Source organism: Microtus pennsylvanicus, chromosome 1 (genome assembly GCF_037038515.1).
Source record: "Microtus pennsylvanicus isolate mMicPen1 chromosome 1, mMicPen1.hap1, whole genome shotgun sequence".
NCBI classification, from domain to species: domain Eukaryota; kingdom Metazoa; phylum Chordata; class Mammalia; order Rodentia; family Cricetidae; genus Microtus; species Microtus pennsylvanicus.
The window spans coordinates 189112048-189126700 of record NC_134579.1 but is presented as its reverse complement, the minus strand read 5'-3'; the positions used below and the strand labels follow the sequence as shown (position 1 = coordinate 189126700).

The 14653-nt window shown below is 39.3% G+C and overlaps 1 protein-coding gene across 3 annotated transcripts; it reads right to left on the bottom strand.

The window, feature by feature from the left end:
* Positions 1 to 6109: 6109 nt before the first annotated feature.
* On the bottom strand, positions 6110 to 13118 carry LOC142842543 (trace amine-associated receptor 8c). Of its 3 annotated transcripts, none has more exons than XM_075959265.1 (3): positions 12482 to 13118; positions 8345 to 8350; positions 6110 to 6542 (listed from the first exon to the last, which is right to left on the bottom strand). In XM_075959265.1, the coding sequence occupies exons 1-3, from the start codon at positions 13075 to 13077 to the stop codon at positions 6110 to 6112; spliced, it is 1035 nt and encodes a 344-aa protein (XP_075815380.1). In that variant the 5' UTR covers positions 13078 to 13118. The 3 variants fall into 3 exon arrangements, with proteins under 3 accessions (XP_075815380.1, XP_075815379.1, XP_075815378.1); XM_075959264.1 differs by lacking the exon at positions 8345 to 8350 and adding an exon at positions 11666 to 11671 and having other exon boundaries at positions 12482 to 13077; XM_075959263.1 differs by lacking the exon at positions 8345 to 8350 and having other exon boundaries at positions 6110 to 6545; positions 12479 to 13077.
* Between the last annotated feature and the right edge of the window lie 1535 nt (positions 13119 to 14653).

Below are 14653 nucleotides of genomic sequence, written 5' to 3'. Positions count from 1 at the left end.
AGCTAGAAGCTATAGCTGCAATTAAAGAAACTTTTCTTTTATCTCTGAATGCTGAGCATTTCTCCTGGGGGAAGGTTAACACACACACACACACACACACACACACACACACACACACACACCCAACAATGGGAGACGTGATGGGCATTGTTGTCTCTTCTTTGAGTGTTCATGACCAGCCAGACTTCTGCTCTTACAGCTATGTCCTGTCTCAGTCATCTTCCTATTTCTGAGAAAGCATTAACTTTTAGAGTTGAAAAGTTCAAAACAGTTTGATGAGGAGAATTAAAAATATATCATGCTTATCAGTCCTTTTGTGGCATTTAGTGACTTTAAACACCTGTTCCAACTTTGCTCCTTTCTTTGCCTTTTAATTTCATATGTTAATCACCCATGTCTGCCCATCTGATGAAACAGTGTCAGGTAGGACTTCTAGAAACACACACTTCACAGTCCTCTGTCAGTGCTGAAGTCATTGCAGATACCACTTTACACTCTGAACTGCCTCAGAGCCAAGTAATGATGCTATGTCTAGGGCTTCAGTGGGTATGTAGTTCAGATGTCTGTGGCACAGAGAAACTCTAGAATATTTCCCACACCTGTGAGGATGACTCTCAGGTTTCTTCCCTGGCTCCTGTACTAAACAAAGGTTGGGGCCTGTTAAGATTAACTGCATCTCAACAGAAAACTTTCTGTCTCTACTCCCTTACTGAGACCCCAAACCTTTGTTTGCCAAACCCTGTGTGGCTTTTTTTTTTTTTTTGGCAGGGTTTCTCTGTGTAACAGCTCTGGCTGTCTTGGAACTAACTTGCTTTGTAGACCAGATTGGTCTGAAACTCACAAAGGTCCACTTGTCTCTGCCTCTTGAGTGCTGGGATTACAGGTGCATGCCACCACCACCTTCTTTTATACTAGACTCACAGTGGTGATAATTTTTAGTATAAAATATAGTCAGTCATCTGTTTGGGGAGGGAATGGATCGTGCATCTCATTTTTTTTTAATCCATCTATCTGTTGTCTACAAGAAACACACATTTTAGTTTTATAATTTATTTATTTTTATTTTGTGTACGTTGGTGTTTTGCCTGCATATATGTCTGAGTAAAGGTGTGGATCCCCTGCAAGAGGAGTTACAAGGAGTTGTGAGTTGCCATATGGGTGCTGGGCATTAAATCCGGGCCCTCTGGAAAAGCAGCCAGTGCTCTTAACCCTGAAGCCATCTCTCCAGCCCTGATCTTAATAGCTTTCCTGGACTGACTACAGCATGTGAGTGATAGTGTAGAGAGAGTTGGAGGTCTTACAAACCTTTGTTTTGTAACAGGACCCGAAGGAGTACGGAATTTACGAGATCTGCAGGGCCATTGGTGGAGTTGAGCAACTGCTAGTGCCACTAGAGTTTACATAGGCACAATTTCTATTTTATCCATCAACTAAGACGTGGTTTTTGCTTGTTCTCTTAGTAAAATGCCATTTTTGTTTATATTTGAATTATATTTTTCCTTTTATTGAAAATGGATTTTTTTCTCATATACTATATCCTGATCATGTTTTCCCATCCCCCCCCCACTCCTCCAACTTTCTCACCATCTTTTCTTGCATCCAGATCATCCCCTTCTCAGTCTCTTATAATAAAACAAACAGGCTTCTATGGGATAATAGTAAAGTAAAATGCGATGTAATATAATAATATAGTATAATAAAACAAAAGCTATCACATTGCAATTGAACAAAACAAATAAAAAGAAAGAAAAGAACCAGAGAAGAAGAGTGTGAGATCAAGTGGGTGGCTACATCTGCATCTCTTTCTTGTGTATTTTCCCAGGCTCTTTTTCTTTCATTTGCTTTATGCTATTCTGATTTAATTTTTTGTTTGTTTTTTTTATAATTTATTTTGTTTTAGTATTAACCCTTAGATGTCAATTTGTTTTCTAATGAAAGACAGAAAGGGAGTGGATCTGGATGGGAGGGGAGGTGAACAGGAACTGGGTGGAATAGAGGGAAGGGAAACTATTTTAAATAAAAATAAAATAAAAACATCTTATAATTCTTTCTGAACTTTCCAAATTTGATTATCATTTCATTGAATATTCTTAACATAGTTGTATTAAAACTATCAATGGGATTCAACTTAGTTATTGTAAAAGAATAACATGAATTTCCATACATTTTATATTATCCATACTATCTGTTGATTTCCATAATATTGTCTCATATCATTTTGGTCCTCATTTTTAGTGAGGTTGAACCTGATCTTGTGAAGCATTTTTTATGCTTTAAGGGACTGGTGGATATGATCTTTTTCCAACAGATGCACTTACTTCTGGCGTGTCACTAAGAGATCGAGCTGTCTCTCTCCACCCTTCTCCCTACTACAGATGCTGAGATAATTCATGGGAAGGGCCAACCCTCCCGTTCAGGAAACATTTGTGTTCCGAGGTTTTACTAAAAACACTGGCTGTGGGCTTGAGGTGAGCTCCTCTTTCTGGCTGGGACATAAAAAAAACAAATCTAATCTTTTCTCCCTGCCTGTTAAGTCTGGCAGAATTGTGCTCCATTTTCCTTCTTTCAAGTATTTCTTCTGGAATTGGATAATATTGGGTGGATAGAAAATGTCATCTGAAACTTTAAATTCACTTCTTTTTTCCCCCAGTGAGCCTTGAATAACTTCCTACTGCTTTTTCACCCCTCTGATGCATTTTGTTTGTGGGCTTACTGAGTTTGTCCTTTGACAATTTCATACATGTATAAAGTTCATTCAGATAATAAGAGATTGTTAAAAATGCTTTCCCCAGATTTTCTAAATGTTCTCATTTGAAATATTGGTCTGCATAATGTGTTCCACCATCACGGGAGTAAGATGCCCCCAGGATGGAACTTTTAACTAGTGTAGGAAGGAAATTATGTAAAGTGTTCCTTGTAACATAACCTAAGACTAAGCATTTTCATATTTCAGGAAAACCAAACAATTCTATGTGTGAGAGCTTCTGTAGTCTGCTTCAGCATCACGAAAAGACTTACAGGAGTATAGGAATAGACATCAATGCCAAGAAGTAAATGTAAATAAATTGATTTTCAGCCATCACATCTCAAAATAATGATAGTTTAATTCCCTAATTTCAAATTCCCATATCTGTTTTTCCGTTGGTTTCATCCTTATTAACTAGCATTTCTAAAGCAATATTCAAACCATGTGGTAATATTGGATAATATAGGGACCCGGCTGTCATCTTGATTTTAAAGAGGATGCTTCCACAGGTCTTCCTCAAGTATGTGCTGAATCAGGTAAGGAGCTACCTCATCGTACAATGAAGGACAGAGTGGGAGATGGGAAAGCAAAGACCAGTGTTCCTTCCTACACAAACTCCCTCACGTTTTGCTTTCTTTAGTTCAGCTATTCACTACTAGTTTTCATCAACAAGGCCACATGGAAATTCCAGAAATGAAATGGTGGCGCACTCCTGTAAATTTTTCTTTCACCATCATCACCACCATTTGTGTGTATACAGAGCACAGCACTTATGTGTCTGGAGCCACACAGTTTGTGTGCACGTGGAGAGGTCAGACAGAGGTCAGCAGGTGGAGAGGTCAGACAGAGGTCAAGACTAAATGGCTTTCTCAACATTTATCACCTTACTGTTTAAAACTGGAACTCACAGACTTCCTAGAGTGTCTAATCAATCAAGAAATTCTTGGAATTCTCCCTTCTTTGCTTCCCAGCACTGAGATTTCTGCTGTGCAGTGACATGCCCTGCTTTTAACATGGCTGCTGGGGGGGGGGGGCTGAACTTATGCTTATATGCCAACCACTTACCCCACTAAACCATCTCTTTAGCATCCCCAGTAACCAGTTTTTAAGGTAGAGGATCCCCTCAGAATAAGGTCAGCCTAAGTGTCACAGAGAACAGATGTTAAAGTCAAATTTTAAATTGAGCATGATTCTGAGTAATGTAGCCTTCCTTTCTCCAGTATCTACACACTGAAAGCTGATCGGCCCACTAGCCATACAGCAGCTGTCTTGGCCATGTTCACCACTGTGGGAGAGCAGTGCTTGAGACCAGTGTCTCTCGCTTGGTTAATACCCTCAGTGCACAAAGATAGCAATGCTGTCAATTCAGATTTGCCACAGAACAGCCAGAAATAGTTTCCACTAAGTAGAAGTCCTATGTTTTAGTATGGAATTAAAAAAAGGCATGTACCGAGGTTGTCCAGATCTGGAGTAAGAACCCAGCTTCATCTTATGAAATTTTGAAGAAGGCAAAGAAGCACGATGTGCGTCATCCTTCAAACTACCAAAGGCATGTCCCCAATGACTGGCAGGTGCTTAGCCAATCACATCACTTTATTTCATCCCCTAAACATTGCATCACTTCACATTAGAGATGAATGACAATGGGTAATGCGGTATCATTGTAAGATGTTTTGAGACTACATTCATACAAATTTTATTGTAGAGTATTATAACTTTTAATTTTACATATTGTTACTAATGTCTTACTATACACAACTTGCATTTTGGTATATGGTGGTTAGGTTATGTACAATAAGGTATTAGTACAAATATGTAAAAATAAATATATGTAAAAATATATATGAAAAACTTAGATATGGAAATAAATCAATACTAAAACAATTGGTGATATTTGCTTAGATTTTACCTTACAAGGGTGAGAAAGACCTGCTCTGTGCATTCTTTTTAGATGAGATAACTATTGAAGAAAGATGCAGAAGTGAATTGTGAATGAATTCAAGTGAAATATGTTGTATTTTTTCCAGTGATAATTGATACGTCATTCACAGTCTTCAAGTTGATTATAGTCACTGGTCCCGTTTTTTAAAGAAAGGTTTTGCATTGTTTTGAAAAATATTTTCATTTTTAATTGACAAATAGTAACTGCATATACTTATAGATGCAGTGTTTCACTAAGAAACTTGAAGTTGACATACAAAGTGATGTGCTTCATTATGGCAGTTTTGTTATTTCATTATATGGCCATGGGCATACAATGCACCATACTTTATTCTAGTTCACCCCTCTTCTACCTCACTGTTCATTGTCTCTTGCTAATTACTATTCCTTCTCCGAAGTATCCCACCCTACCTATTCAGATTCCATATCATATTTCTCTACCTTGGACTTTCCACAGGGCAGGGAACCCTGACTGCTCTTTGGACTGGAGAGGGAGGGGGAGAGGAGTTTGGGGGAGGGGGAGAAGGGTGGGAGGAGGGGGAGGGAAATGGGAGGCTGGGTGGAGGCGGATACTTTTTTTTTCCTTTTCTCAATAAAAAAAAAACTAAAATACCACTCCTACCACAATATGAATGCTCCAATATTCCGCCTTCTATTAGACATGGGAGGATTCCACACTGCTCCTGAGAGGTGAAATCCATTGGAAGAACATGGAGAAATAGTCCAAGGAGAGCAGTGAGAAAATTACCCTTGTATTGTGCCTTCATAGGTGGGTGCATCTTTGTTACCCCAGGTTCATTCATATGATGAAGTTCTACCTTTCAGTAGTCCATCTTTAAGAGACAATTGAGTTAAAATGGGTAACTTAAGATATACCTTAATCTAATGTATCTGCTGGTGATTAAAAAGAGACAAAGACACAGACAGAGAGCAAGAGGCATCTGCTATATGTGGACAGACTCCTTCAGAAGAAGGCAATTCTGCCATAGCTTGACCTTGGACTTTCTGGATCTCAGCTTTGAGATAAACAGTGAATTGTGTGTTGAAGCCAGCTGGTTTACAGTATTTTGATCTAACAGTTTTAGAAACCTAATACAGCCCTGCAAAAGACAAAGAAGAAAAAGACCACTTGAAAAGAGATTTCACACTTAAAATGAAAGCAAAAATTCAATGCACTGAAGACACGAATGCATGTTCAAACAGATTGATCTTGGTGGCATATAGGGGCCTTTTATTAGTTTGTCACATAGTGTAATAACCATCTTTATGACAGTTTTATAGTTTAACTTTGCCATAACTTTTCTTCTGACTAAATTTTGAAAATTCTGTTTTCCTAATTTTAAAGAGTCATTTCTTATGTTTACTTCCATCATTGTTCCATAAATTTATGCCTTAAGGTATTTCTGAATGTGGCATTAATATTTATTCTGAAAACAAACTTGTGGTTGATGAATGTCCCTTTAAAATTTCCCCACTTGAAATAAGTTTTATGGCTTTCCTGAACCAAGGATAAAAGAAAGCACAAATCAAAGGATTCATGGCTGAGTTATAATAGGCACTCCAGCAACAAATTTCATAGATGTAGGCAGGAGTAATGAAAGCCATGAAAGCATCAATCAGTGTGTCCATTGTGTATGGCAACCAGGATATCACAAATGCCACCACAGTGACCCCCAAGGTTTTTGCAGCCTTCCTCTCTCTCTTGGCCACTCTGGCTTTGTAAGTCTCTGAGGATGACTCTGTTTTGTTGCCACCTATAGTAGTTTCAATTTTTACAGCTTGCTGTTTCGCTATCAAAAAAATTTTGCTGTAGAGAATGATCATAACAAGGGTAGGTATGAAGAACAAAAGAAAACTTGTCAAAACACAGTCTTGAGAGGCGTAGCGGCAGCCAGACGCGCGCGGCATAGCGACACCGCAGTCAGGAAGAGGCTTTGGGAGACCAGCGCGGCAGCAGACGCAAGCGGCAGGGCCAGGCGTGCAATAAGGTGAGCAGATCGCCCTACTACAATCAAATCAAAGAGGTAGGCCTTTGGTTGGCCAGGTCACTGGCAAACGGGGAGCCTGGTCCTGAAGACCCTTCGGAGGGGTGAGAGGGTTCTTGGCCTGTGGCAGGAACCAGGAAACAGAGCGAGGGCATTTTGTAAGCAGAGCCCTGGGCCAGCAGGGAAACCTGATCCGGTTTTTAAAAGACCCATTAGATAGGATTAATAGGAGGAGATGGGCAGACGCCAAGGCAAGAACTCACCCAATAATCTGAAAAACAACATGAAAACACCAGAACCCAAGGATCTTACAACAGAAGTATTTGAGCAATCTAACACAGAAGAAGTGGAAAAAAATGACTTTATGAACGCAATAGAGTCCCTTAAACAACATGTAAAAAATGCGCTTATAGAAATGGATGAGAAGTATAACAAAAAGTTTGAAGAAATGAGTAAATATGTACATGATACCCTGGGAAACCAAGATAAAATGATCAAACAGGTAATGGAAACAGTTCAAGAATTGAAAACTGAAATGAAGGCAAGGAAGAAAATACAAACTGAGGACCAGCAGGATATGGAAAATCTAGGTCAACGAGCAGAGTCTACAGAAACAAGCATAATCAATAGAATACAAGAGATAGAAGAAAGAATCTCAGATGCTGAGGACACCATAGAGAAAATAAACGAACAGATCAAAGAAAACAGCAAAGCCAACAAATTCTCAACACAAAACATTCAGGAAATATGGGACACAATAAAAAAACCAAACTTAAGAATAATAGGAATAGAAGAAGGAGAAGAGTCACAGCTCAAAGGCCCAGAAAATATATTCAACAAAATTATGGAAGAAAACTTTCCCAACTTAAAGAAAGATATTCATTTAAATATTCAAGAAGCATACAGAACACCAAACAGACTGGATCAAAGAAAAACATCTCCTTGCCATATAATAATCAAAACACAAAATATACAGGTTAAAGAAAGAATATTAAGAGCTGCAAAGGAAAAAGGGCAAGTAACTTATAAAGGTAAACCGATCAGACTTACACCTGACTTCTCTATGGAAACTATGAAAGCCAGAAGGTCCTGGATAGATGTACTGCAGAAGCTAAGAGATCATGGATGCAAACCCAAACTACTATACCCAGCCAAGCTATCGTTCATTATCAATGGAGAAAACAAGATATTCCAGGATAAGAATAAATTTAAACAATACGTAGCCACAAATCCAGCCCTACAGAAAGTAATAGAAGGAAAATAGCAACCCAAGGAATCCAACACTGCCAACACTGCCTACAATAACCCAGGCATCTAGTGACCCTTCACCAGCACATCTCAAAGAAGGGAGACACACAATCTCTACTACCAAAAGCAATAAGAATAACCGGAGTAAACAACCACTGGTCATTAATATCACTTAATATTAATGGGCTCAATTCACCTATAAAAAAGGCACAGGCTAAAAGATTGGATACAAAAACAGGATCCAACATTCTGCTGTTTGCAAGAAACACATCTCAACCACAAAGACAGGCACCTACTCAGAGTAAAGGGTTGGGAAAAGGTGTTTCAAGCAAATGGTCCTAAGAAAAAAGCAGGTGTGGCCATATTAATTTCTAACAAAATTGACTTCAAACTAAAATCAATCAGAAGAGACCGAGATGGTCACTTTATACTCATAACAGGAACAATTCATCAGGATGACGTCTCAATTCTGAATATCTACGCCCCCAATATAAAAGCACCTACTTATGTAAAAGAAATATTACTAGAACTCAAAGCAGACATCAAACCACACACACTAGTAGTAGGAGACTTCAACACACCTCTCTCTCCAAGAAACAGGTCAATCAGACAGAAACCTAATAGAGAATTAAGAGAATTATTGGAGGTAATGAAGCAAATGGACTTAACAGACATCTATAGAACATTCCACCCAAATAGGAAAAAATATACCTTCTTCTCTGCAGCTCATGGAACCTTCTCAAAAATTGACCACATACTTGGAAACAAAGGAAACCTCCACAGATACAAAAAAATATCAGTGTCCACCTGTGTCCTATCTGATCACCACGGATTAAAGTTAGAAGGCAACAACAATGCTACCCACAGAAAGCTGACAAACTCATGGAAACTGAACAGTCAACTATTGAACCACACCTGGGTCAAGGAAGAAATTAAGAGAGAAATTAAAGTCTTCCTTGAATTTAATGAAAATAAAGAGACAACATACTCAAACCTATGGGACACAATGAAAGCAGTGCTAAGAGGAAAGTTCATAGCACTAAGTGCCCACTTAAAGAAAACAAAAAATGCATACATTGGGGACTTAACAACACACCTGAAAGCTCTAGAAAAAAAAGAAGCAGACGCGCCCAGGAGAAGTAGAAGACTGGAAATAATAAAACTGAGGGCCGAAATCAACAAAATAGAAACACAGAAAACAGTCCAAAGAATCAATGAAACAAAAAGCTGGTTCTTGGAGAAAGTCAACAAGATCGAAAAACCCCTATCCAAACTAATTAAACGACAGAGAGAGAACACACAAATAAATAAGATCAGAAATGAAAAGGGGGACATAACCACAGACACAGAGGAAATTCAGAGAATCATTAGATCTTATTACAAAAGCCTGTATAACACAAAATTGGAAAATATAAAAGAAATGGACACTTTTTTAGATAAATACCATATACCAAAGTTAAACCAGGACCAGGTGAACAATCTAAACAGACCTGTTAGTCACGAAGAATTAGAAGAGGTTATCAAAAACCTCCCTACCAACAAAAGCCCAGGACCAGATGGTTTCAATGCGGAATTCTACCAGAACTTCCAAGAAGAGCTAATTCCTATACTCCTTAATGTATTCCACAATATAGAAACAGAAGGGTCATTACCAAACTCCTTCTATGAAGCTACAGTTACTTTGATACCAAAACCACACAAAGACTCAACCAGGAAAGAGAATTACAGGCCAATCTCACTCATGAACATCGACGCAAAAATCCTCAACAAAATACTGGCAAACCGAATCCAAGAACACATTAGAAAAATTATCCATTATGATCAAGTAGGCTTCATCCCAGAGATGCGGGGCTGGTTCAACATATGAAAATCTATCAATGTAATCCACCATATAAATAAACTGAAAGAAAAAAATCATATGATCATTTCATTAGATGCTGAAAAAGCATTCGACAAAATTCAACACCCCTTTATGATAAAGGTCTTGGAGAGAATAGGGATACAAGGATCCTACCTAAATATAATAAAAGCTATTTACAGCAAGCCAACAGCTAACATTAAATTGAACGGAGAAAAACTCAAAGCCATCCCACTAAAATCAGGAACACGACAAGGATGTCCACTCTCTCCATACCTCTTCAATATAGTGCTTGAAGTTCTAGCAATAGCAATAAGACAACATAAGGAGATCAAGGGGATTTGTATTGGAAAGGAAGAAGTTAAGCTTTCGTTATTTGCAGATGATATGATAGTTTACATAAGTGACCCCAAAATTCTACCAAAGAACTCCTACAGCTGATAAACACCTTTAGTAATGTGGCAGGATACAAGATCAACTCCAAAAAATCAGTTGCCTTCCTTTACACTAAGGATAAGGAAGCAGAGAGGGAAATCAGAGAAGCATCACCTTTCACAATAGCCACAAATAGCATAAAATATCTAGGGGTAACCCTGACCAAGGAAGTGAAAGACCTATTCGACAAGAACTATAAGTCTTTGAAGAAAGAAATTGAAGAAGACACCAGAAAATGGAAGGACCTCCCTTGCTCTTGGATTGGGAGGATCAACATAGTAAAAATGGCAATTCTACCAAAAGCAATCTATAGATTCAGTGAAATCCCCAACAAAATCCCATCAAAATTCTTCACAGATCTGGATAAGACAATTATCAACTTTATATGGAGGAACAAAAAACCCAGGATAGCCAGAACAATCTAATACAATAAAGGATTGTCTGGAGGCATTACCATCCCTGACTTCAAACTCTATTATAGAGCTACAGTATTGAAAACAGCCTGGTATTGGCATAAAAACAGAGAAGTCGACCAATGGAATCGAATAGAAGACCCTGACTTTAACCCACAAACCTTTGAGCACCTGATTTTCGATAAAGGAGCTAAAAGTATACAATGGAAAAAAGACAGCATTTTCAACAAATTGTGCTGGCAAAACTGTATGTCAATCTGTAGAAGAATGAAAATAGATCCATATCTATCACCATGCACAAAACTCAAGTCCAAATGGATTAAAGACCTCAATATCAGTCCGAACACACTGAACCTGATAGAAGAGGAAGTGGGAAGTACTCTACAGCACATGGGCACAGGAGACCACTTCCTACGTATAACCCCAGCAGCACAGACATTAAGGACCTCATTGAATAAATGGGACCTCCTGAGACTGAGAAGCTTCTGTAAAGCAAAGGACACTGTCACTAAGACAAAAAGGCAACCCACTTACTGGGAGAAGATTTTCACCAACCCCGCAACTGACAAAGGTCTGATCTCCAAAATATATAAAGAAATCAAGAAACTAGACCGTCAAAGGCTAATCAATCCAATTATAAAATGGGGCACTGAGCTGAACAGAGAATTCTCAACAGAAGAACTTCAAATGGCCAAAAGACACTTAAGGTCATGCTCAACTTCCCTAGCGATCAGGGAAATGCAAATCAAGACAACTTTAAGATACCATCTTACACCTGTCAGAATGGCTAAAATAAAAAACACCAATGATAGCCTTTGCTGGAGAGGTTGTGGAGAAAGGGGGACACTCACCCATTGCTGGTGGGAATGCAAACTTGTGCAACCACTCTGGAAAGCAGTGTTTCGGTTGTCAGGAAATTTGGGATCAACCTACCCCTGGATCCAGCAATACCACTCTTGGGAATACACCCAAGAGAGGCCCTATCATACAACAAAAGTATATGCTCAACTATGTTCATGGCAGCATTGTTTGTAATAGCCATAATCTGGAAACAACCTAGATGCCCTTCAACGGAAGAATGGATGAAGAAAGTATGGAATATATACATATTAGAGTATTACTCAGAAGTAAAAAACAAGGACTTCTTGAATTTTGCATACAAATGGATGGAAATAGAAAACACTATCCTGAGTGAGGTAAGCCAGACCCAAAAAGAGGAACATGGGATGTACTCACTCATATTTGGTTTCTAGCCATAAATAAAGGACATTGGGCTTATAATGCATGTTCCTAGAGAAGCTAAATAAGAAGGTGAACCCAAAGACAAACACATAGGCATCCTCATGAATATTAACCTTCATCAGGCGATGAAAGGAGACAGAGACAGAGGAGCACAGGACAGAAATCTCAAGCTCCAAATCAGGAGCAGAAGGAGACGGAGCATGAGCAAGGAACTCAGGACTGCGAGGGGCGCACCCACACACTGAGACAATGGGGATGTTCTATCGGGAACTCACCAAGGCCAGCTGGCCTGGGTCTGAAAAAGCATGGGATAAATCCGGACTAGCTGAACATAGAGGACAATGAGGAATACTGAGAACTCAAGAACAATTGCAGTGGGTTTTTGATTCTACTGCACGTACTGGCTTTGGGGGAGCCTAGGCAGTTTGGATGCTCAGCTTAGGAGACCTGGATAGAGGTGGGCGGTCCTTGGGCTTCCCACAGGTCAGGGAACCCTGATTGCTCTTCGAGCAGATGAGGGAGGGTGACTTGATCGGGGGAGGGGTTTGGAAATGGGAGGCGGTTGCGGGGAGGAGGCAGAAATCCTTAATAAATAAATAAATTAAAAAAAAACAAAACCCAGTCTTGATTGACAACAATTTGGCAGCCTCCTACACAGTTGAGAGCACTCACTAAGCTTTCCATCCCCTTAGCACTGATGCCTGTGTAGAACACAGAACCACTGTACAACACGGGCAGAATCCAGGAGATGCTGATGCAAATTCCTGACACAGACACCGTGAACTTGGTAGGATAGACCAGAGGGTCAGTGACAGCGATGTACCTGTCAATGGAGATGAAGCACAGGTGGAGGACAGAAGAGTAACAAAATGCCACATCACAGCAACTGTGAAAGCTACAAAACTTGTCTCCAAAGTACCAGCAGCTCTCGATGGACCTGACCATGCTGAAGGGCATCACAGAGATACCCACCAAAAAGTCAGCGCTGGCTAGAGAGGCGATGAGGAAATTGGCTGGAGAGTGCAGCTGCTTGAAATGGAGAACTGAAATCACCACCAGGAGGTTTCCACACACTGCCAGCACAGCCCCAAAGCCAAAGACCATGTACAGGATGGTCCTGGCCCATGGAGAGTAGGGAGTTTTAATGCAGGATCCATTCATGTTCTCATAGCAGAGCTGCAGGACTGGTTGGGAAAAGTTGCTGGTCATGAGTCTGCTTTACGGTGCTTGAGGGATTTCTGTCCTGCTGGAAGACAACAGTAATTCTGAGCTCTAAAAATTAAAGAAATGTAATTCCAGAGCTGAAGAATTGATTTTGAATATTGCCTAAGATTATAACCCCATTCCTGTTTTCAGAAAATCAATTCTCCATCTACAGTCACAGAAATAATTATTCCTCTAAGTATATTAAGCTTCATTGTTAACCCTAGGCAAACTTAGTACTAATTTTCATCTGTCCAGAAACAAATTACCTGTGTAATTAAGCATAGATTCCTTCCTTGCAAAAGATGATGGCTTATAATATAATTTCACATTCAATAAGTCACTCTTAATAGCATTCCAAGCCCTAAGATGTTCGGGGAAGTCAGCCAATCCGCTCCATCTATTGTGAACTCCACATGAGGAATCCCTACAGTGCAAGGTGCGAACCTTGAAAGCGCCCTCACTACTGTTAATTCTAATTAGTAAGTTCGACAAGTTATTTTTCTCTGTACACTGCTAATTACTGCGAATAACTTTGTGCAGTTACTCCTGATAGTCACAACCAAGCATTTCTTTGACTGCCCTGAAATGGCACAGTTCAGTATTCAGCAATGATATTATTCACTTAATATTCTTAGCCCGAGACATAGTTATTTCTTATCTGATGAAGCAGTTTTCAGTTCAGATATTTTAAAGACCTCTCCATGCCCCAGAGAGGTAGATTCAAAACACTGAAAGAGAAATATAGTCTACTATTCAGGGCAAATACTAAAATTGTTTTGGAATTAATTTACAACAACACACATTAATTGTATGACATGAAATAGATGATTTGGTTGCTCATTCACCAAAGTATTATTAGTTATGCTCTCTTACACTCTCTGTACTGTTCACCTGGGCTGAGATACATAGTGTCTAACTCCTTGATCGATTGACATTTTCAAGTTGTTCTGAGTAAGAACCCACAGCATCTTTTAGAGTATGACTGTCAGGCACTAAATGCATACTTTAAGTGGAGGTGGGAATAAAGTTAAAAATAGAATCAACAAAATAAAGACCAAAACAGGAAATGGGAAATACCTTCCAGGCATCTTTTTGAAGATAGTGTGAATCCATTACATTGATGATGCATGGGGAGGAATGAGCAAATGGTACCCAGAACACTGAAAACCTTAAAAAGATGATAAATTTATAGTTAGTACCTATAAAGATGCAGGGCTTTTATACTTCATAAGTCAAAGATATCCCACTTAAAGGAAAGGGTAAATGACTGCATATTGTATCTCTACACAACATCAAAGAGAAGCAGAGTGGCTCATTGATCTCTTCATAATCTCAAGGTGACATATCCCACACTTAGGAACATCATTCCAGCCAACTCTGTCTGGAGCTGAGAGCAACTGTGGTTGGATGGGACTGTGATACAAAGTCAGAGTAATTGGTGACTTTGTGGCGCTGGAGGTATCAGTGCAGATGATGTGTGCTGGGATGAAGAGGTGAACCCTTGGTAGTTCTGAAGCAAGGCCATGCTATATGTAGTGGTGGACTAAAACACTGTTCGGAAAGACAGTTATTTGCATCT

Coding starts and splice junctions, on each gene's coding strand:
- LOC142842543 (XM_075959265.1), bottom strand. CDS start 13,077: ATGACCAGCAACTTTTCCCAACCAGTCCTGCAGCTCTGCTATGAGAAC.